This window comes from Dryobates pubescens, chromosome 6 (genome assembly GCF_014839835.1).
Source record: "Dryobates pubescens isolate bDryPub1 chromosome 6, bDryPub1.pri, whole genome shotgun sequence".
Classification (NCBI taxonomy): Eukaryota; Metazoa; Chordata; class Aves; order Piciformes; family Picidae; genus Dryobates; species Dryobates pubescens.
The window spans coordinates 37733088-37757334 of NC_071617.1; the positions used below are offsets into that span (position 1 = coordinate 37733088).

Sequence of the window (24247 nt, forward strand, 5' to 3'; positions counted from 1 at the left end):
CAGCCACGAAAAAGACCAACGTGATTCTGTGACACACTAGGTCAAGTATTTCCTGTGCAGTGATGAAGGGCCTTGTGTGAAGCCCTGGGGAGATCTCTGCGGGGCTGCGCTGCGCCACCCACGCCCCGGAAAGGTGAACTGAAAGTAGCTCTGATGGGGAGAAGGGATGCGGCGGCCACCGCTGGGGCAGGGAGCAGCGAGGCCCAGGGCGCTCCCCGAGGTACAGCGGGGAGGGCGGAGGAGCTGTCGAAACCAGAGGTCGGCGCTGGCACGGCAGCGACCGGACTCGAGTTGGCGCGGACCCAAGTTTTGGCCCAGCTGGAGGCGGTGAGGGCTGGATAGGCGGGGCAAGGGCGGCGGTAGGGCGCCAGCTGCAAAATGGAGCAGAAGCAGCTGCCGAAGGCGCCGCCCCACGGCGCCGCACCCCGCCGTCCCGTTAGCGGTTCAGGGCAGCCACCGCCACAGGCAAGAAAACTAACGGAAACTCTTGCGGGGAGGTCTGCGCATGCGATGCCTCCCTCCTCGAGCCCGGCTCTCGTGGGGCACCATGGGGCTTGTAGTTCGCCCGCGCGAGACAGCTAGGCCGGAGTGAAGCTGCGGGACTACAGCTCCCGGCAGACCCCGTGTCTCAGGCCGTCCCGGGCGGCTCTGGTGTGTGCGGGGAGCCGCGGGGCGGGTGAGATGTGTGCGAGGGAGCTGCAGCTCGGGGACAGCCGGAGTCTGGCGGGGACGCAGGTGAGGGCGGCAGGACGGGGAGGTTGTGCGTCGCCGGCGGGGTTGGGAGCCGGCGAGCATGACTGGGGGGCGGTGGCCAAGTCCGCCGTGCCGGGGAAGGGCGGAGGCGGACGCGGACTCGGACTCGGACTCGGAAAGTTCCTGCCGCGGCGGGAGCGGCGACGTCGTGGCCGCCGCCTCCATCAAGGGCTTTGTTACGGGGGCTGTTGGGGAGCCCTCGCTGCCCCCCACACAGGGAAGCGCCGTCGCGGCGGCAATTCCGCCCCGATGCGTGGTGCCCCGTGGTGGGGGTGATGGGCTGAGGCCACATCATCTCCGGAGAGTGGCGCCGCGGGGAGCTGCGCCGGCAGGGGCGGGTCGCCCAGCGGGGTTTTAAACCTGGGAGGGACGGGACGGTACAGGACGGGACGGGCGGCTGCCAGCACCAGCCCGGACGGGGCTGCGTGACCCGCGGCAGGCAAGACACATCCCGCCGCCGCGCCGGCGGCTCCTCTGGTCTTGCCTACTCCAGCCCGGCCCGTGGTGGCGGGGAGGCCACCCGTTTGCAGCCTCATCCCTGGCACCTGCGGGCGGCCCCGAGGTCCAGCGGCGGGAACCTGGCTACCGCAGGGCAGCGGCTTCTCGGTGGGAACCGGGAGAACGACCAGATCCCGTGGGGTAAGAAGATAAAGAGGAGCCCCTTGGAGTCCATGTCTTGTCTAGCAGGGGGAAAGGGAGGCGAATTAAGTGCCAGATGTTGGAGAAGCTGCCTGAAAGCTGCTTGATTTGGGAGCAGCCCCAAAAAGGAAGGGGAGGGTCAGCGCCTCTGCAGCGAGAGCAGGCTGGAAAGCAGGCTGCGAGCTTTGCGGCAGGGGAACGGGGCAGATGGGTTCCCTTCGCAGCCCTTTTGATTCTCCGTTTTTTAAGGTATAGGGGTTTCTATGTATATTTATACAAACATATGTATTCGTAGGATCGAGTATACATTTCAATAGGCGCTTACCTTATTCGATACTCAGAGTCAGTTTATCCTGACTACAGAGTGAGCTGTTTCTGTGGCTATCTTTTCGTGGAAAGATCCAGTCTTTCCTACCAAGTAGCAGGTATTGTGAATGCAAATACATCGTGCATTCACAATACATGTTATTAACATTCTGATTAGGCTGTAGGTGAGCTCATGCAGGGTGTTTTCATTGTATAAATTAAACTTGCTTAGTAGATTCAGAAATTCTTTAACATCATATGGCTTTTCCTTTTTCTGTTTTGTTGGTTAGGCATTATTGTTTTCTAATTCAGATCCACTCCTATAGCTTGCTGTTTGCTGTCTCTGCTATATGTGAGAAATGAGGGAAAGAAAAGCAGTATGTAGAAAACAAAACCAAGTCATTTTCAAGCAAAGGCACTGTGAGGCTGCTGTCTTGAGAAAGGTACTTAAATGTTACTGTTGCTGCCTTTATTCCTGTTTGTGACCTTTGTCTGTATCTGTTTAGTGTGTTCTTTAAGGCAGAAATTGTCTTTTCAGGTGTCCTTGAACAGCTCTTGAGTATTTGAAGATGCTTGTGCTGAAAATCCAGGAAGTATCAATTTTTAATTTATTTTTTTTTAAATTCTTTTCTTCTGGAGCCTCTGTTAGGAATTTGTATCACAGAACCAGGAGGTTATTTTCCTTCCAAAAGTGCAGTTTGTGTGCCTCTCTTTCCTTATCTACCCTTTCAAACACAGGTTTTGAACTATTACTCTGGTAAATACCATGAGTGTATAATCTATTAAATGGGCTATTCTAGTAAGGATAGATTATATTGTGTGTGATAAATTCTGATACTTATTTTCCAAATTTTCATTTCATTTTAATCTTGGTCATACTCTTTGTGATTTTTTTTTTTTAATGTAATGGAAGGAAGGAAAAAAAAAAGTGAGCTTATTGATATTAATGTCCTGCGTAGATCTATGGCCTTGGACCCCTTTTGCATTCACAGATTACTTTTTCTGTGTTAGAAGTTGCATGGGGAATGTAAAAATGATTCATTTTGAGCATTTTGGTTGATTGTTAAGTGTTGGAAATATAGAATTGAGTAACACAGCATCTTGTAACAAGTATTTTGAGTCTGTGCTTGTGAAATTAATTATTTTAAAATAAAGCCAACTTGCCTTTTTAATCAGACATGTGACCATTACATTTTTTTTCCCCAAAGGAACTAGTACTGAAGTGTGTGCTGTGCTTGTCTTCTTACAGTCAGAGTTTGTGCGAGATGTTATTCAGTTGTCTTGAATAAAAGCATTAAAATTATATCCTGAATACATGCTACGTGAATTTTGATGTCATGGTTTTTGATGTTTTGGTGCATATAATAATGCATTTAATAAATTTCCTTCCTTACCCACCAGCTTCTCAGTATACACCTACAGAGCAGAGCTGTAGCCTTCCTCTTCCTCCTCCTTTTTTATTTTCCTGTCTTGACTGTTAAGTGCTTTGCTTTCCTAAATCGCCATTAATTGAATGATGTGGTAATGTATTGGGCAGTCTTAGGTCTGGCTTGTCTTGTGTATTGAAGTGGGACAACAGTTAAGTTCAAATTACCAGTACAAAATGCTACTAACATAACATGTTGGAGTAAAAGGGATTGGTGATCCTGCTGTATCAAAGTAGAGTGCTTATGACATTGCTGTGCAATTTTATGCGTTTCGTGTGAAGTAAGGACTTTGTATCTTTTCCCTTACAGGCAGAGTACAACGTTTCAAAATGCTGGAGATTATCTGGGTGAAGCTCGAGATTACATTTAATGTGATTGTGTCTTCAGATGTTCTGCTCCTGCATTTCATGAGCTAAAATACTTTATAAAAATGAAATTGAATACCTTCAGTGATCTCCAAGTTAACATTGTCCTGCAAATTCAGAGAAGAATTTCTGAAGGAGGAATATAGACTCATCACATACATGGACTTCTGTTGTTGTTCAAGGATACTTTTTTTTTTTTTCATTCTAAAAGGCTATCTACATGAGGATAAGCCTGCATTTAAGATATGGTCTGTTGAAATAGGTGAATGAGGATACTTTTGGTTTGCTGACATATGTTTCCAGCTGTGTTTCCAGCTTTTTTTTTTAGTACCTAAAGATGAAGGACGCGTATAAAACGGCAGAGCTAATGTGTTTCTGTGAGGCCTTTATGTAAGCCTCTGTTGTCTGGACGTGGTGCTAGAGGACAGGCAATCTGCTTTTGATCAGCTGATTGTAACTGCAGAAAGAGACCCTTTTAAAGTGTATTACAGCTGAAATTATTTTACTCTTTGGCATGCACAGAATGAAAGGGAAAATTAAGTTTTACTGATCAGGGACATTTTATCGATCTAAGAAAGGGAAGGTTACGTTGTCCTTGTTTTCATTTCAAACCAAGAACTGGCAATATATTTTTCTTAGAATTTGACTGCTAAGGAGATCTCCACAAAGTAAAGCAAGTCAGATGTCCGCAAACGACTCTTCTCCCCCATCCTTACAGAAATTTTCCCCACCAGCGTGTCATGCTTCTGCACCACAAACCCCGTCTTTGTCTTCAAGTCCCCAGTCGGGGCTCTCCAGTCGACTCTCCAATGGCAGTTTCAGCACCCAGAGCCTCACCAACTCCCGGGGCTCTATGCACGGGGTCTCCTTCCTTCTGCAGATTGGTCTCACTCGAGAGACTGTCACCATTGAAACTCAGGACCTGTCCCTCTCTGCTGTCAAAGACCTCGTGTGCTCTATAGTTTACCAAAAGGTATGGTATAAAACTGCCACGTGCTAGTGATGCCAACAGTTGTTTTGTAACAGACTTCTAGTAATAACAGTGTGTGACTGGAATATGCCAAGAAGCTTGGTACCAGTTTTGAAGATACCTGTACAGTTAAGTGCAAAGCAACTTTGCTAACTCCTGAGTAATTTAAAAGGAGTGAGTTCTTCTGTTACTTTCTTGCTGGAGAAAACTAGTAAAAGATGTAGTAGTAAATTTTCTGCAAGCATTAGTTTTCACAGGATGGAGAATATGTTTTTTAGTTTCAGTGATTGTCACTGATATCTTAGATTTTTACTAGTTTATGCTTACTACTCTAAGGAGTTTTCTTGCAACTGTATAAGCCAGCCATAATGAAAGGACCAATTGTCACTGTAGAAATGTACTGCAGGTCTGCAGACTTTGTGATAGTAGCTTTGCTTTCTAGTTCTAGTTGTTAAAACCCCCACCAAACAGCTACTACTGTCCTAGTATGGTTTTTCCACATAAGGAATGCATATATTATTACACATATAATAATAATACATGTATTATTATTGTGCAACTGTTAGCATCAACTCTAATATTAGAGAGGGTCAGGCAAGAAATAAAAATATTAGCCTACTGTTCAATGTGTCACGATTAAGTTGTTGCAAGTTCTGAGTCACTAGGATGAAAATGACGTGGATCTTGCTGTTCTTGCATCCAAGCCGTATCTTTATTTAGGTTAGTTCCTACTGAGTAACCTGAAAAGTAGTTAATGTTGCTTCATAAAATAATGAAGAAATAAATACTCTGTACCTCAGAGCAAGGGTGAGTGAGAAGGGGGGAGCTGAAGGTGTAGATTGTTTTGTAGGGGGTTATTTTCTTTGTGACTTTGATTGCTGTGATTGGTATTTATGGTTGATTAAGTTTAGATTATTGTTTTCCACTTAATAACCTGAAAGGAAATGCAAGTGTTATATAAACTTGTTCGCATGTGCGTGTGTATCTTCTCCCTCCCCCCCCCCCCCCAATCTCGTGATTTAACTGCTTCTTCTATGTTTTTACAAACTAGTTGGCAAGCAAGCTGATTTCATAATAGCTGCCTGGGCTATCAGATGTGGTTCGGCATGTCAGTTCCTTCCTGAAGAGACAAGTTATATGGGTCAAGGTTTTTTGTTGTTGTTGTTTTGTACCATGCGTGTTAGGTGTACTTTTTTGCAGACGTTTCAGGGGCCACTTTTTCTTTCTGTATCAGTGCCTTCTCTTTGCATCTGCATATTTCCTGTCTTCTGTCTTAAAGATGAAAGCAAATGCATGCTTATTTTTTCTTTTTCCTTTCTATTCTTCAGGGAGGCTCAGCTAAAAGTTTAGCTCAGGTTGTTGCTGTTACTGAAGAGACTTTTGTATGATGAGCAACTGCAAAACTGATGAGTATTTCATGATAATTTTTCCCCTTTCTGGTTTTGACTCGGTTTATGCTCTTCTGCAGCTGATGCTACCACTGAATGATTGCTCCATGAGAGTATGTTTGCAGGCAGCAAACTAGTTAGGGAACAGCCTTATGTGTAGGGAGTTCATCTTTTGTAAGCAGATTTGTGACCAGCACAAAGTGCAGTATCTTCCCTCCAGCCTGTTACTAGCAGCAATATGACCTGCTGTGACTTCTTTTCCCTTGGATCTCGTGACTGTTGCAAGCATATTAAATAGATAATTTTGTATTTATGTAAAAATTGTGAGCTGTATTCTTTTGAGTAACGTCATGCATATGTCAGGCTTTGAAAGCTTTGAAGCACTTTGATATTGAAGATTGTTGAAGCTTCCCTTTCCTATGGTGTTCTACAACCTACTTAGAGTCTTTTCTTGATTGGCTCCTGGACATCAACTTTAGGGTACAAACTTCAGTTTTTTTTCTTGTGATAGTTCTGTAGTTAGCAGTATTTCTTTACTGTTGCCCTTTAATGAAAAAAGGAGAGAGATCTTTCCCTCCTTCCCCTCCTTTGGAATAATTTGTATCCACTTACTTAAGAGGTATCTTTACTACAATTAAATGGAAGCTTCCTTACTTATTTTTAACAGTATTTTTAAGTCACATTTCAGCCTGGTATTTCTCTGTGTATCTGAAACAAAAAAGAGATTCAGGTATCCTTCCTCTTTTGCTCGGGAGCTTGAACTTCTGTCTTAACTCTATTTCAGTATGAAAAATGTTGATGAAGACTTAACAGTGCATCTCTGAGGAGGCTGGGGTTTAACCTTTGTAAAACTAATTACAGCATCCTTAGAAGTTTTCAGAAATGTAACTTATACCTTCCCTTTATTTCTTTTAGGGGTAATTAATCAACTGGGGAGAAAACAATCCTGCAAATGCCTGTGTTGGGGAGCAGTTTAGTTGAGAAATAAGTACTCTGTTGACCTGATGTGTGTTCATAGTGCTTTCTGTAGTGCAGTCTTGCTGTATTATGGAATCATAGAATGGTTTGGATTGGAAGGGACCTCCAGAGGTCATCTAGTCCAACCCTCTGGCAGTGAGAAGGGACATCCTCCACTAGATCAGGTTGCTCAGGGCCTTGTCGAACCTGACCTTGAATATCTCTAGGGATGAGGCCTCTACCTCTCTAGGCAACCTGTTCCAGTGTTCCACTACCCTCATGGTAAAGAGCTTGTTCCTAACATCCAATCTAAATCTACTAATCTGTAATTTAAAACCATTGCCCCATATCCTATCACTACAGTCCTCTGTAAACAGCCCATCTCCAGCCTTCTTGTAGGCCCCCTTCAGGTACTGGAAAGCTATTAAGTTTCCCCAGAGCCTTCTCTTCTCCAGATGCACACTGTTGGCTCATGTCCAGCTTCTCATCCATCAGCACCCCCAAGTCTTTTTCTGCAGGGCTGCATTCAATATCATCGTATGCCAGCCTGTATTGCTATCTAGCATTGCCCTGACCTAGGTGCAGGACCTTACACTTTGCCTTACTGAACCTCATGAGATTCTCCTTAGCCCGCATCTCCAGCCTCCAGGACCCTCTGGATGGCATCCTTCAGACTTACCAATCACATCACTCAGGTTGGTATCAGCTGCACATTTGCTGGGGGTGCACTCAGTCTTGCTGTCTCCATCATTGATGAAGATAGTGAACAGTACTGATGATCGGCTGTGCTTCCTGCTTCAGATACTGCTGTTTGATGTGGCTTGTTCAGGATTTGCAGAAGGGTACTTAAAATTAGCATCAAGAGAACTGAAACTAAGGAGGACATGTCTGCAAGGAGAGTGAGATCAGTAATGCAAATATTTGATGTGTCTTAAAACGGTTAGAAATGTTCGAAACATCAGGAAAGGAACTTATTTTGAAGTTTAAACTTAAATTCAGGGAGCAGTATGTTAGTGGTGTTGTATATTGGAATGCTTACGTGAAGTCCTTGTTAAAAACCCAAACATTAGACTTTTTAGTCTAATGCTTCAAAAGATTCTTGGCTATACTCTCCATCTACTCTCTTCGTTCCTTGTTTTGGTTGTATGTTAATGTACCAGGCATACAGTTCTCTGGGGGAGTCTGAAGAGGAGTGAAACCATGAACATACATAACTGCTGGAATAGAGGGAGTGTGTTTAGAAGCAGGGAAATGTGTTGCATAAGTTGCAGATGGACAGTGCATGTCCTTGCACAATGATCAGATATTACAGAGACAAGTTCTTGAGCCTGTTTTGTATTTAAGTACAACTTCTTCATTCCTTACATGAAGTAGAACATAGGGCTCAGTAGCTTGAAACTAGAAACTTGCATGTGGTGGTGCTTCACTCCCATAAACTGAGAATTATGTAGGACTGCATGCTTTAAAGGCTTTATCTTATGTTTTTTATTCTAGTTAAACTAATAATTATAAATGAAAAATATCCAGTTGTTTTTTGCTTTACTCGTATCAGTACCTACGAGATTTGTCACAGCCTTTTTCATAAGCTTATGGATCTTTACTTTCATGATTCTGAAACTTCCCTTATATACCTTTTTCATCTACAGATCTGTCTTTTAAACTTTTAATTTTCAGTCATACTCAGCACCCTCCTTCTTTACATTTCCTCCAATGCTACATTTTGCTCTGAAGTAGGCCAGTGGCCCTCCTACCTTAGGATGTATGCCTGAAATCGTTGTGATCCCTTCTAACTGTTGCCTTCTTCTTGATTTGAGTACCAATACACTGTTCACCTGTACAGTCTGTTTCTTTATCTTCCAAACTAGTTTTTCTTTTTTCACTTCACTGAACCCACCCAAACAGTCACTCCTTTGGTTTATCAAAGGAATATTTCCTATGTCTTGCTGATTAACTAACCACTCTCTTTTTTCTTCCGTATTTTCATAACATGGTGCTCTCATATGTATTAAATTTAAATGAAAAAAAGAGAAGCCCAACTCAAACTTCTTTTCTCACTCTCTTCCTCTTCTCTCTCTGTCTTTATATATTTCTAGTGTTTCATTCATGTTTGCTGCACTTACTTCCCGTCTGTCTTTTATCTTACTGAACTTGATCCAGGTCACTGTTTTTCAGTCTGTCTTGTGCTTTAATTTAGATAACCTCCAAAAGTAATTTTTCCTTCTGTCGCCTGCCTGTTTGAGGTCTATTCTTAAACTTTCTCCACCAGCATTTATAATTCTGCTGTTGCTGAACTCTTCCACTTGTGGTACTTAAAAGAATTATTTCTTTGAAGTATTCTTAAAATTGTCGTGCCTGTGGATAGGCTTGAAACCCCTATCTTGCACCTGTTGCTTTCATCTTCATTCCTGTATCTCTTGTGTGCTTAATGTCTTTGGTTTTGTTAGCAATAATATTTTTGTTGTCTTAATTTTTCTTCATTCTAACATTATTGCTGTCTTTCAACCATACAACTGTCTTTCAACAGAAAAGTGATGCTTGTGTATATTCTCATTTCTAGTTGATTACTGGCTTGCTTTATACTGTTCTTATTATTTTGGGGCTATTTTTCCATGTTAGGTTGTTTGGACATCATTCCCTCTATAGCCAGTCCTAAACATGCCACTGTTTACCTTTTGTGTTGCCTCTCGCAACAGTACTTCTGCTTTCTTACTGGTGTTAATTCCTTGATTGTTTCCCATCATATTGTGCACTTTTGACTTGCTTGAATTCAGGCTTTTGTCTGTCAGTAGCCACTTAGACAAGTAGTTAATGTATTCACACTAATATTTACTTCTCCAAGATTACAAACTCTGTAAGATGTTGAGAGCACAATCCCTGGAAGTATAGCTGTGTTTAAAAGGAGTTAAATTTTGCACATTATGCCTACTTCTGAGTCGTAAAACCATAGAATCAGTAAGGCTGGAAAAGACCTCAGAGATCATCAAGTCACCCAACCCCTCAGGGCAGCTAAACCATGGCTCCAAGTGCCACATCCAATCCCTTTTTGAACACCTCCTGGGATGGTGATTCCACCACCTCCCTGGGCAGCACATTCCAATGGCCAATTACTGTTTCTGGGAAGAGCTTTCTCCTCACCTCCAGCCTAAACTTCCCCTGGCACAGCTTGAGACTGTGTCTTCTTGTTCTGGTCCTTTCTACTGTTTCTGTAGTTTTATACTTTCATTGCTCTTATAAATATTGTAGTCCTGGTACATTGTATTCCCTGATTAATAATTTGAATAATCTTTATTGAATGTGATCCAATCACTATATATGCACTAATTGAACTAGATGGGGATTTCATTTTCAAGAACTGTAGTGTGATTGAAGATGAAGTAGACCATGACATGGAGGGAAGGAAGATGATCTGTTCAAACATTTTTTTTGTTGATAATCAGGAAAAAAAAAAAAGCCTAACATGAGGACCACACAAATGCATCTGTAGAATTTTCTAACCAAGTGACATCTGTATGCCTTATATTTTTTGTGTACCTAAGAACTCAAATTTTAATTGGACTGAGTTAAAGTGGTTTGGGCATGTAGCTCTTCAGTGAGGGCTGCTGAAGAGAAAATAAGTGTTTATTTTAAAATACTTGAAATTATGTTGTGAAAAGACCAAAAGAAGTGGAATGAATATAAGCTCTCTTCCAAAGGTTTGGAGACTGCAATAGTAATGGCTGTCTAACCAAACTGTGGCAGAGGAGTTGATTTGAAGCTTATTTTTCAAGTGTTGAACAGATGTTTTGCTAATTTGTATTTTTTTTTTTATAGCAAAGTAAAAGCATAGTATTACAGGAATCATATTATAATCCATCCATACTACAAATGGATCTGTGTAATGCTTGTAGTAACAATGTAATGCGCTGTAGTAAATAGATGGTGCAACCATCCTTCTGGGTTTTTGTCCAGGTTGAGCAAGTTGTGTTTTGTATTAATCAGTTGTGTTCTTCCCCCCTTCCTCTCCTCCCTTGGTCAGCCTTCTGGATTTGTCATCTTTCTTCCTATGTTCTAAATATGGAGCAAAGTAATAGAGAATTGAGGCATGAGAAGCAAACACACCTGTGAAAAGATGAGTGCCGAGGGCACAGAGCTGGTATGTACAGGGCACATACGCATTTCCAGCATGGTAATAAGTTTGTGTGCTGGAAAACCCAGCCAAGCAGTAGTCCAAGTATGTCTGTGCTGAGGCATCTGGTGAGGGAAAGATCTCATGCAACATCTTTGAAGCTAATTGTCTGTGTGATAATGTGATTTGGCACATGATTCTAAAGAGTGGGAGTGAATAGCTGGGTAGGGATGCAGAATAATTGGAGTGATTTCAGTGAATGAATAGACTTTCCAAGGTAATGGATGTTTTGCACTGTTAGACTTTGGAATTAACTTTCAGTGGTTTGAAGCATTTGTTTTGAGTTATGATGGGTCATGAGATACTGGACCTTGAAACAATATTCGCCTACGCTTTTCCCTAGTGTAAATTCTTGGCGACTAGTCCAGGACTTCGTAAAGTAAGTCCTGGAACATGAAGTAGAGGCATTTTTCCTTTACTGCCAAGATAGAAAGAAGCCTCATTTGTGTTACACTCCAGCAATACTGGCCACTGTATATTGATACAATGTAATGAGCTATTAAATAAAAGTAGACATGCTGTAATACTCACAAGCATTTTAGGTAATGCCAATTGTTTTTCCTCGTGCAACTGCAGTGATGCACTAGTAGTGCTATTTGTAGTTGGTTGTTCTAGTAGTGCCCAAGTACAAAGGATTGCATATGTTCTCACTGGAAGTTGCTGGTATTGGTATACCAGGGATTAATTCTGGCATAGACTGTCGCATTTGTAGACTTCCCATAAGTGATTTCCTGTAGTTAGATGTTCTTTTGGATCTGTTAACACTGAAAACAGTCTCTTGCTTGCTTTTAGAAAACCTAGCAATACTGGCATTAGCAGTTTATGTGTTCTGAGTCACTGTACAGATACTTTGGGCTCCTATGCAGGAAAGTAATAGCTGTACAATCCCATAAGATAAAACAGGCTTAAAAAAATCTGCTTGGAGTTTTGTTTTCAAGTTTACATGATGAGCACTTAACATTTCAAAGGAACTGGGTAGTGCTCTTCTTGAACAGCTTCATGTAACTGAGCATAAGTAAGGCTATAAAAGTTGTACTTTGCTGCATGGAAGAGAGAAAAAGTTGATAGTGTACAACTTGAGCATAGTTTAACAGAATCTTTATGCAAAGCTTAAAAGATACCACTTGAAATAAAAACCTTGTTAATCGATGAGGTTATTCTTGGCCAGCAGTCTGCACTTAGCCTTCTGGCTAAGGTGCTAGCAAGGAATGCTGTATTCCCTAATGTACTGGGGAGCGGAAGAGAGAGCAGGGCGCCGCACATCTGTAAGGAGCCAAGCTGCTTGCACAGCTCCCCCATCGAAGCCTGGCCGAGTGCCTTAGACATGGACTGACAGGCCACCTGCAGCTCGTCAGGGCCGGCTATGCAGAGGGCAGGCAGCCAGCGCTTCCATTGCTTGGGCGCTCAGTACTATAGCGGGGGCAGTGGAGAGTAATCTGAGTTGACGAGTGTGGAAAGGAGTGGTCAGAGAGGCATCTTTGTGTTACGGTCTGCTCTTTTATAATAGGAGAATCTTGGGGAGGGGGTGTGTATGCAAGAAAAGGGCAGGAAAGTTTTTTTATGGATGACTGAATCCAGCAGCCTTCTGGCAGAGATGAGACTACTGCTGCTCCATGCCCCAGGTCCAACCAGTAGCAAGACTGACCATGTATTCCCAGTAGGCAGACGCTTGGACAGGGATCTCCAACACATACAGACAGATTGTCACAGGCAGGCACACAGAGCACTTGCATGAACAGAACACAAACAGCAACAGTGGTCGCACATTGTACCCTTCCCCAGTGATTTTGGGCTTGGCACACTCTGTCCAGAAAGCTTTTGATTTCATTAGTCTTTCTAGTTGCTGGCACCACAGACATGGTTTCCCTTACCTGTGGGCTGGCATCAATTGCTGGCACTCAGATTCCTCATACACACACATATGCTCAGAATGAGAACCAGTCATCCAGGAAAATAGAAATTAATTTAATTAAAAGGTAGGACAGATGGTGCTGATCAGGCACAGGGCATGACCAGTCAATTATTCTGACGAGCCCATGTTTACTGATGACCAGCTTTTTAAATCTTCTTATCCCTCCATTTTATCTCCATGTTCATTCCTTGCTGAATCACCTCTTTCCTTGCCTTTTTCCTTCTGTAAAAATTGTGTAGTAAGTCTTGTACTATCCTGGTTCCTTGTCATCTTATAATGTGTCCCATACCTTTCAGCAGTGACCTTTCTCAGTCCAAAAAATGTGCTCTAGAGGTCACTTACCTTGATGAATTTTATGTCTGGAAATTGGGACCGAGGCTCTTCTGTGACAGCCCTGGGAGGAGCCTGGACATGGCATCTTTTTCTTGGAGTCCTTAATTTGGGTTTCTGTGCTCCTCTGGCTTGGTGAGATGGGTGTTGGGTGGACTGATGACCCCTGTGATGGGCCTGGGAGGAGCCAGCTAGGGTATCACAGTATAACTAAGGTTGGAAGAGACCCCAAGGATCATCGTGTCCAACCTGTCTCCACAGACCTCACGACTAGACCATGGCACCAAGTGCCATGTCCAATCTCCCCTTGAACACCTCCAGGGACGGTGACTCCACCACCTCCCTGGGCAGCCCATTCCAATGACGAACAACTCGCTCAGTGAAGAACTTTCTCCTCACCTCGAGTTTAAACCTCCCCTGGCGCAGCTTGAGACTGTGTCCCCTTGTTCTGGTGCTGGTTGCCTGGGAGAAGAGACCAACCCCTTCCCGGCCACAACCACCTTTCAGGTAGTTGTAGAGGGCAATGAGGTCACCCCCACCCTCCTCTTCTCCAGGCTAAACAACCCCAGCTCCCTCAGCCTTTCCTCATAGGGCTTCTACTCCAAACCCCTCCCCTGCTTTTTTGCCCTTCTCTGGATACATTCCAGCAAGTCAACATCTTTCCTAAACTGGGGGGGCCCAGAACTGGACACAGTACTCAAGGTGTGGCCTAACCAGCAGCAGCAGCGTGGTAGGTTTATGGTCTGAAATAACAAAACTAGAGAAACAAAGATATTTCTATCCCAAGACTTACACCTGTGAACTATCTTAGAGGCTCCTTAAAAACCTGTAGTTTGTAGGTGGTTGTGTTACACTTGATACAAAGAGGCAGCAGTTTGCACTGATTCTCTGAATCGTCATTTGCCTCTCCTGGCAGCTGAAATTAGTATCAGCATTAATAAAAAGTGTCACGTTTATATGCAGGCAGGTACAGGCCCTATTCCTGTTGATTTTCTCTCCCTTTTGCTGGATTTTTTTCAGCAGCATGATGCAATTGATATGCTATAAATAAAAGTTATCTAGAGGGTATGGTTGATGGTAGGATTGATATGGTAGCTTCCTCTTGTTGATACTAGCATTAAGATGTGATACCTGGCTGAATGGTGTATATGTTGTCAAGGAATAAAACCTCACAGCACTTCTTAAAAAAAAAAAAAAGTAAATCTAACTTGTATTCTGGTTAATTGAGGCACAGTGGAATTTTGGGTTAGACCTTAGAGCAAGTTTATACACTGTTTCATGTATGAGGAACTGTCAGTTCCCTTGAAAGAATTACTTGTGTGCTCTATCTGTGCATGTTCTAGATATAAAGTCAAGTCCTGTGTGTACTTAGAGATGCTGAGATGCATAATTGAGCAGGCCAGCTGATTCTCAAGGTTTTTTATTTGCTTTCTTGATACAAATAACGTAATATGGAATAATGTAATGGAATAATGTAATTTTCAGAATATTTGCTGTTTATTGAGGTGAATCAGTGGATGAATATACTGAAATATGGAATAACAGGAGTTCTTATAGATAATTGCAGATGACCTATGGATTTTTAGCAATAGCATTTTACTGTATAAAGGTTTTAAAACCATCTGGTTTGGAGCAATATCTGTACTGTTGTAGTTTACTATACGGAGTGCAAGAGAGTGTCAAATTAGTGTAGGGAACCTAAGAGTGAGTTGAGAGAGAGAGAGGAACAACCTGCTGCTTTGGCATCAGCCCAGTAAACCAGTTTCTTGGTGCTGCAGATATAATATCCACTGCTGTCTGTATAATTTTGTCATGTCCATCTTTTTGCTTTTGCATGGGCTCAGTGGCACAAATTCTGCCTCTCTTTGTGACTGTCCAAGTAGACAGTGTTCAGTTCTGGGCCCCTCAGTTTAGGAAGGATGTTGACTTGCTGGAACGAGTCCAGAGAAGAGCAACAAAGTTGGTGAGGGGTTTGGAACATAAGCCCTACGAGGAGAGGCTGAGGGAGCTGGGGTTGCTTAGCCTGGAGAAGAGGAGACTCAGGGGAGACCTTATTACTCTCTACAACTACCTGAAGGGAGGTTGTAGACAGACAGATGTTGGTCTCTTCTCCCAGGCGGCCAGTACCAGAACAAGAGGACACAGTCTCAGGCTGTGCCAGGGGAGGTTCAGGCTAGATGTTAGAAAAAAGTTCTATACAGAAAGAGTGATTGCCCATTGGAATGGGCTGCCTGGGGAGGTGGTGGAGTCGCCATCACTGGAGGTTTTCAGGAGAAGACTTGATGGGGTGCTTGGTGCCATGGGTTAGTTGTTTGGGCGGTGTTGGATTGGTTGATGGGTTGGACGCGATGATCTTGAAGGTCTCTTCCAACCTGGTTTATTCAATGTACACCTTCCAGAACATGGAGATTCTTTAGTGTTATATGTAATGTAGGTATAACGTAACAGAGAAGGCCAACTTAATATTTCTGATAAAGTTGCAGCTGGAAAGAAGACATTCTTTTCTCTCTGAAAGGGGAGTGTGAAAACAATGGGTGTGACTAATACCTCATTGTGTCTTTGATTTGGTAGAAACATGTCTTTGACTATTTTAAAGACAATTGATGTGCTACAAGCTTCATGCAATTTAGACTGTTAGTTATTTACTGCACAAGATCTATATTACCAGACTGTAGTCTGTTATCTAGTTAATTGAAAGTTTGTTGTGTATTTTTTTTCCCTACTTTTCCCCTCATGTGTTTCCTGTTTTACTCTGTTGGACACTTCTGTGTCTGCTTCCACCTCAATGGTGAAATGTGGTTTAAACAAAAAGGCCAAAGGAGCTGGCTGATTAGTACTTACTCCTCTCCAGAGTCTATTTATGGGCTTTTTCTCTGTTAATTGTCTGTTTACTTTTAAGTTTTTCATTTTAGGGAGTTTTAGTCACACTTGACGATATTTTGAAGAGTGGGGAAAATACAGAATAAGAAAGCTATTTTTAGTGACGTGTTGTGGAATTATGTTGTGTTACTTAGTGTATCTATTTCCTGTATGGATTTGCAATGCTATCTTCTGTCTTTGTGGGGAATTGAGTTTTCCTTTTCTTGCCTCTTTGGATCCAAACTGTTGTAGAATGATGACCTGGAGCTTCTCCTGGCTTGTCCCTCAAGAAAAGTATGGCAGATGTTGCTGTCTGGACCTATTACCTTTCAGACTCAATAAGGGTTACAGGTGGTGGTATCCTAGTTAAAGTCTATAGCTTTTAGGTGCCACACTTGGCTATGTGGGCCTGAGAGATTAAAAACTGAAAGGAAAAACCCCAAACCCTAACAGTTTTTGGGTATGACAAAAGAGAGTCACTGTTGTTGGTTGGGGGAAGGAGAGAACTTGATATTGATTCATTGTGTTTTGGTAGAGGTGGTTGGGTTTTTTGTGTTTTGTTTTGTTTTCCCTTGTTTTTTACTTTTTTTTATGCTACATTTCAGTTTCTCTAAAATAATCAATTTTGTTTCCTTGCAACGCATTAAACAATGTTTAATGTGTTCTGTAGCTATTCTGTAGCTGGCATATGGTTCTGTAGCTATTATTGAAAATGCTTATGGATAGGATTATCAAAGAGCATGTGTTAATTTAGAGCTTGCTTTCTATTGCAGTTCCCAGAGTGTGGTTTCTTTGGCATGTATGACAAAATTCTCCTCTTCCGTCATGACCTGAACTCAGATAATATTTTGCAACGAATTACGTCAGCAGAAGAGATACATGAGGGTGATCTTGTTGAGGTTGTACTGTCTGGTAGGTATTGTTGCAACAATGGAATGTGCTTTATTCAGAAGCTTAAAAAGAGTAGGACTTTAGGGAACTTCATTGTCATGGGTGCCTTGAGCTCTTTGAAGTCCCCTCCTGGGTCACTGTTTTGGGTCAGAGGTTTCCAGGAAAATCCAAGTGGTACATGTAAATCTCCTTCAGTAGACATTTAAAGCAAAGATATGAGAATCTGAAGTGTTAGTACATATTTGGTAAAAGAATGGTAGCCATTAGGGTATGGTAGTGCTGGTGTAAAATACTTTTTTGTTTCTTTCTTTAATTCCAAAGAAGCAGGTCAGAAATTAAATATCACTGTAGGAGTCTGTATCTGTATTTGCCCCCCCAAAAAAGAGCATTGCTAGTGAAGTTTCCAGTGTTCCATGGAAACTCTGTTCACAGTTTTGTTTTGATACAGAGTTCACTGTAATAAACTTTTACTGAAAAAGTCCTTTAGAAGATAAAAATCAAACCTGTAGAACTCCTTTGTTTGAAAATTTAGTTGGTTACCAACAGCTTCAAAATTAAGTTGCTCTTTCAAATGTTTACTGTTAAGTGGATTTCAGGAAAGCCTATTGTATTTGCCTTCTCATCTTAGTGAGGTTTTCAACATTGTGACTCTTACTGTTAATTAGTTATGGGCAGTAGCCTACAGAATCCAGTGGATTTTTTTATCTCAGTCGAGAAAGCTTACTGAAAATGATGTAATCTTCTAAGTAGCTATTTAAATGGCAAATGGTATACAGTAAAATGCTGATGTCTAAACAGCTCATTAGTGTTCTTTGACATTTTAAAAACAACATATGTTTTCCATAAATCCTTGTTGATTCTGTGGCAAGAACTGTAACTTACTGCAATTTTTTAAAAGCTTTGGCTACAGTTGAAGATTTCCAGATTCGTCCTCATGCACTTTATGTGCATTCCTACAAGGCTCCTACTTTTTGTGACTACTGTGGAGAGATGCTTTGGGGTTTGGTACGACAAGGATTAAAGTGTGAAGGTAAGTCTGATTTGTAGTGTATGTATATCTATGTAAGATGAGGAAGAAGAGATTGTATCTTATTTGATGTGTTAAGACATGATAAATGCAGTATTTCATAGAGCTGGAAGGGGTCTGTGGTCTTTTATCTATCAAGAAACCTGAGTCTTGATCCTAGCATTAATGCAAACTGTGTGACCTGGGGCAAATGACTCAGAGTGTTCTTGTTTCCCACTTTGTAAAACAAAATAGCTGGCTTACAAGTGTGTGTTCTTTGCACAAGGAGCACATGCTTTAGAGAGACTTCCAAAGGAGAATCCCTTTCCTTAGTACCCCAGCAGTGGGTACTACTGCTGCCTGCTCACTGGCTTCTCCTTGGCTCTTATGTTTCAAAGTAAGGGAGCCTCACTCTAGGAGTGATGAAAGCCTCCTGGTGGGGGGGAGAAATGAGGAGGACAATGAGCTGTTTCAGGGTCTTAAACCTTGTTTCTAGAGCTGGATTTACTGGATACCAGTATTCTCACAAGTAATGCAGAAAAAAGAAAAGGGAAAAAAAAGATGTTCTTGTGTGTCACATGAAGAACACTAAAATAAGACAGTTTAACAGAGCCATCTCTGCCTTTACCATTTTCCTGGAATACCTTTTTAACTGTTTAACTATTTTTGTTACTTTGAATGTTGGGAGCTTTTTTTGTCTTAAAAAACCCTTCTTTTTTAGGTTGTGGGTTAAACTACCATAAGCGATGTGCCTTCAAGATTCCAAATAACTGCAGCGGAATAAGAAAGAGGCGTCTGTCTAACGTGTCTTTACCGGGAGCAGGGCTTTCAGTTCCAAGACCAGCCCAAGCTGAATATACATCCTCTGCCTCTGAAGAGGTATATAACATAAAAGGGGAAACAATTTCTGGTTTTAAATCCTTTAACCTCTGGGGATCTGGATAGTGTTGCAAGTGGCTCAGAATGAGTACAAGGGAGTTCATCTTGACTGTTACGATTTGTTTTCGTGCGTTCTTAAATCTGGTGAATCTTAGGCTGTGACACTTACTGATAACTATTGCTACTGTGAGAAATTAAATGGGAAGTAAATGATAGTTTTATATATTATTTTGTTATTAGCCTGTCACTCACAGTTATATGAACTCAGAGAACCTTAGTTTCATATTAGAACGGTTACTTGATCTAGAGCAGTGTAGCTCACAAGCTTTTATGCTTGGAGAGGACTGTTATGTAGTTAAGCTTTTCACAGAGTTAATCTAAAAAAATCTAAGCCCTGTCAAGGAGGGTGTAGAAGATGAAAAGTTTACAGTAAAAACTGTCATCCATAAAAGTTCTTTCTTGTTATGGTTTCTGAGAGGGTATCAATTATACTGCAAGTATATTGGGATCATAGAACAGGACAGGCAGTGATTAAGATCCATTTGTTTCATTGCTGCTTTCAAGGTTGTGTAAATGCATTGCTTTTGACAGTCTCTCCCTCCTTATTCTATTACTTCACAGTATAACTGTTCTTACTACAGTTTAAAATATGTCATATAGATTGTCTAGTTTAAGAACAGATTATTATTTTTGCTAGAGGCTATGAAGGTTAGTCTCCAGTCATGAAGAATACTTATTCTGATGTTTATAAATATTGGTAAGGTTTATTTGTTGGACATAAAAATGTAATAATTTCTTCTATCACAAATTAAACTTTGATTTCTACAGGTGTGATTACTATCTCTGATACCTGTTCTTTGCTCTCCAGTTTTAAACACTTGGCTTAATGACCTGTAACATATTATATTTGCAGTTCATCTTTCAGCAATCTTAAAATATATTAGGTCATATATGCAAAGCCAGGTTCATTAACATTTTTCTGTAGATGTAGGTAACTAAGTTTATCTTGTTGCTGAATATTCAGTATAATACTCAAAGCCTTTTCTTAATTGCTGAGACTTTAGTTTTAATGTCAAAGATTTTTTTTTTTCTGGTTTGTGTAATTTAAAGAAGTATTTTTTAGTTCTCTAGATATTGTATTACTGACTTAGTAAGCTATTCAGGCATACTTTTTTCTTTTAAACTGATAGCTTGAGATAGTGATTGGATTTTGATTTGTCTTTAATTTTTTCCTCTATATATAGGGGCTTGCCTTGCTGTCTGTGAACCATGCCAGGTTGCTTAAAAAAATAAGTATTGAGTGAACTTTTAGTTTTTTAGCTTCTGTGAAAATAAAGATTTGTGCATACTTTCCTGCCCTCTGCAAGGCTTTTCTGTCTGGTGTTTTCATGGTTTTGTTTTATGATGCCTCTTAAAGCTTTGTGGACAAATTTCTTTATTATTGTGTCACTTTCTGAGATATCACCTCCTTCCCAGGCACACTGATCTCTGTCTTTTTTCTTTCTTTCTTTCTTTTTTTTTTTTTTTTGAGTTGTTGGTTTTGTTTTGTTTCCTTAAAATAGACTTGTAGAATAGTTGGGGTTTAAAGATCTCTTGCAGTGAGCAGGGACTTCAGCTAGATGAGTTTGCTTGGATCGTGGTCAATCCTGAACTTGACTGTTTGCAGGAATGAATTGTTTCGAGAGGCATTAGAAGCCCTGCACTAGGGTTTCACAACCCTCATTGTAAAAGATTTCTTCCTTATTTAGTCTAAGCCTACCTTCTTTTCAGTCTATTACTCCTTTTTCCTGTTGCAACAGGCCATGCTAAAAAATATGTCAGAATCTTGCTTATAAGACCTTTTTCCAGTATTGAGAGACTGCAATAAGGTATCCCTGGAGATTGCTCAACGACGTTGACTCCCTCAGCCTCTCTTCATAGCGGAAGCCTTCCAGCCCTGAGGACTCCAGAGCTGGGTACTCTGTACTCTGGTTGGGTAGAATCTTACTAGAGTGGAGTAGAGTGTGGGAATCTGGCTATGCTTCTTTTGATGCAGCCCAGGACATGCACTTCTGCATTGTGAATGCACATTGCTGGTTCCTGTTGAGCCTTTCATCCACCAGTTTGCCCAAGTTCTTCTCTGCAGGGCTGCTCTCATTCCCTTCATCCTTGAGTTTGTATTGTAACTGGGAGTTGCCCCTCTCCAAGTTCAAGACCTCGCACTTGGCTTTGTTGAACCTCAGGAGATTTAAATTAGCCTATTCTCAAACTTGTCCTGCTCTCTCTGGATGTCATCCTGTCTGCCAGGTGTGTCAGCTGCACCTTTCAGCATGGTGTTATCTGCAAATTAGCTGAGGATGCACTGAATCCCACTATGTCATTGGTGAAGACATTAAACAGAACCAATCCCAGTACCAACCCCTGAGAGACACCACTTGTCACTAATCTCCATCTGGACATTGAGCTGTTTACTGTATTCTCTGAGTATGACTAACCACTTTCTCATCCACTGAATAGTCCACCTATCAAATCCATACCTGTTTAGTAGAGAGGGTGTTGCAGGGGCCAGAGTCAAAGCCTTTGCAGAAGTTCAGAGAGATGACATCCACAGCACTTCCTTTATCTGCTGATGTAGTGACTCTGGCACAGAAGACCATTAGGTTGTCAAACTTGGTAAAGCCATGCTGGCTGTCTTGAATCACCTCCTTGTGCTTTGAGGAGGATCTGTTCCATAATCTTCCCAGGCACAGAGGTGAGGCTGACAGGTTGGTGGTTTCTGGTTAGGCCACACCTTGAGTACTGTGTCCAGTTCTGGGCCCCTCAGTTTAAGGAGGACACTGAAACTCTTGAACGTGTCCAGAGAAGGGTAATGAGGCTGGTGATAGGCCTTGAGCACAAGCCCTACGAGGAGAGCCTGAGGGAGCTGGGATTGTTCAGCCTGGAGAAGAGGAGGCTCAGGGGAGACCTTATTGCTGTCTGCAACTACCTGAAAGGTGGTTTTAGCCAGGAGGGGGTTGGTCTCTTCTCCCAAGCAACCTGCACCAGAACAAGAGGACACAGTCTCAAGCTGCACAAGGGGAAGTTTAGGCTCGAGGTGAGGAGAAAGTTCTTCACAGAGAGAGTCATTAGCCATTGGAATGTGCTGCCCAGGGAGGTGGTGGAGTCGCTGTCCCTGGAGGTGTTCAAGAGGGGACTGGACGTGGCACTTGGTGCCATGGTCTAGTAGTCATGAGGTCTGTGGTGACAGGTTGGACTTGATGATCTCTGAGGTCTTTTCCAACCTTGTTGATTCTGTGATTCTGAGGTCCTTCTTTCTACCCTTTTTAAAAATGAGTGCAGTATTTCTCTTTTTGCAGTCTCCAGGGACTTCACCTGGCTGCCAAGACTTTGAAGAGTTCTTATGCATGACTTTGTACCGTTCTGGTGTATAACATGGATATCTTCTTTATTCCAGCGCTGCTGCCCGGAACCTAGTAAGAGGATTCCCTCGTGGAGTGGCCGTCCCATCTGGATGGAAAAGATGGTGCTTTGCAGGGTGAAGGTGCCACACACCTTTGCTGTTCACTCCTACACTCGTCCCACCATATGCCAGTATTGTAAACGGCTACTCAAGGGCCTCTTTCGCCAAGGGATGCAATGTAAAGGTAAGTATTTAACTTTCTGCTGCAGAGATAAATTTCAGTGTTTAAAACTAATTTCAGCATAATTTCTGATTGGCAGAAGGTTTTATGCTGCAAAATCAGCGGTATAATTTTTGAAAGAAATGTGTATTTTTGGAAGGATTTCAGTAGCCCTCGTTTTAGTCAACTGCATGTTGTAGAGCTTTCCGAAAAATCAGATTTAATCATGTGTGGATCGAGAACAACTTCATACCAGAAGGATAATTGTAAATGAATTAAAAAAAGGCAAATATCTCCCTTGGGGAAACTATTGAACAGAACTCATCACTGAACTATTTGTAAATTTTTCCTTTTATGGTTCTAGTACAGAATACTGGTTATGGTCTTTTGGAAAAATTTTATACAGGTGCCTGTGCCGAAACAGCTTAGGCTTCATCAGCTGCATGTTTTTTATTTAGCTTATGCTAAGATGCAAGACTTCAGTTCTCAGACTCTTGTGCAGTTTCAGGGACATAACTATGACACCATGATAGTGCAGATCTGTCAGCTTCGCAGGAAGGAAAACTGTAGTAACGAATCATAAATATTAATACGGATAGTAATGGAAATACTCACCTCCCATGTCTCCCATTCCTCTCATGTGAGTTGGTCAAATGTGAGTACCAAAGGCCAATATTTTTGAAAGAGTTAATACTTTTTTTGGTTACTATTATTAGAGGAGAGCAAATATTGTAAGCTTATAGCTGTGTTAACTTTCTTTTGAATAAAAATACTGCTGCCTCATCTAATTAAAGTAGCAGTTGTTTGGTGTGGGGTTTTTTGTGTTGTTGGTGGTTTTGGTGTTGTGGTTTTTTTAAAATTTAGTATTATTTAATTTATTATTTTGCATTATTTGCAGTCTGTTTGAGGTCTGCATCCTGAGCTGATTTTGATGCTGAATGTTTTTTTTGGTTAGTGTGTCTCTTGGATACCTGTAATACATAAATAATGAAGCCCGAGGAAAAAGTGATTTGTAATTTTAACATGTCGATACTACTGACCTCATGGGGTTGTTGTGACTGCAAATGTAGCTGAACAAATGGGGCTACCACACCAGTTTCAGGGAAGTGAATGACATTGGGTCAAAATAGTGTTTATGTATAGAAAACAAGTCTAGAGAAACGTTGTAGATGTGTGCAGGACAGATGTAAATATGTTAATAGGCCTCCATTTATGCAGTATGATCATATACCTATTTTTAATATAGCAGGACTTGATACCAAGCGGTCAAAATATTTTCATACTGCTGTCTTCTATAGATTGCTAAGGTTTCCCACTGACTTTCATGTGCACATTCCCAAAACTTGAGTTCTTTCAGCAGACCCGTGTTCCTAAGTACCTGTAGGAGCCTTGGATTTATTGAAGTCAGTCAGGCTTCTACTTGGACTCTGAGAATGATTTTTGGGATGCTAAGTCTATATTCATGGTCATAAATTTAATGTGCCCAGGAGCATTCCTGGACACTGATGACAACTGGGACAAAGTGACCCATGCTCATGAACAAGTTTTCTTAGCATCCCACACTGAGTGGCTGTATACAGACTGCCTATTGGGAATGATTTGACGGGTGCTCTGATTTATGAGCTAGACCTGGGAACTCTTTGGGAATGTGCTAATGCTGTGGGCCAAAAGCATGCTAGGGGATGTTTCTGTTTGCTACACTAGAGAGTTGCATTGCAGTACTCAAGAATGTTTCTGGGTATGGTTTAGTTTATTAGGATTGACTCCCTCCTAGCCTTTCTAGTTGCCTAGTAATATTTGA

At 41.7% G+C, this 24247-nt stretch overlaps 1 protein-coding gene across 1 annotated transcript in view; it reads left to right on the plus strand.

Moving 5' to 3' along the window:
* Positions 1–3687: 3687 nt before the first annotated feature.
* The window catches only part of PRKD3 (protein kinase D3), a 45849-nt gene continuing 25289 nt past the window's right edge, over positions 3688–24247 (plus strand). The window contains exons 1-5 of the mRNA XM_054162343.1: positions 3688–4463; positions 16845–16983; positions 17861–17992; positions 18690–18847; positions 22281–22470. Coding sequence (XP_054018318.1) covers positions 4173–4463; positions 16845–16983; positions 17861–17992; positions 18690–18847; positions 22281–22470 — 910 coding nt within the window. The 5' untranslated portion in view covers positions 3688–4172. The remainder of the gene's footprint in view (positions 4464–16844; positions 16984–17860; positions 17993–18689; positions 18848–22280; positions 22471–24247) is intronic.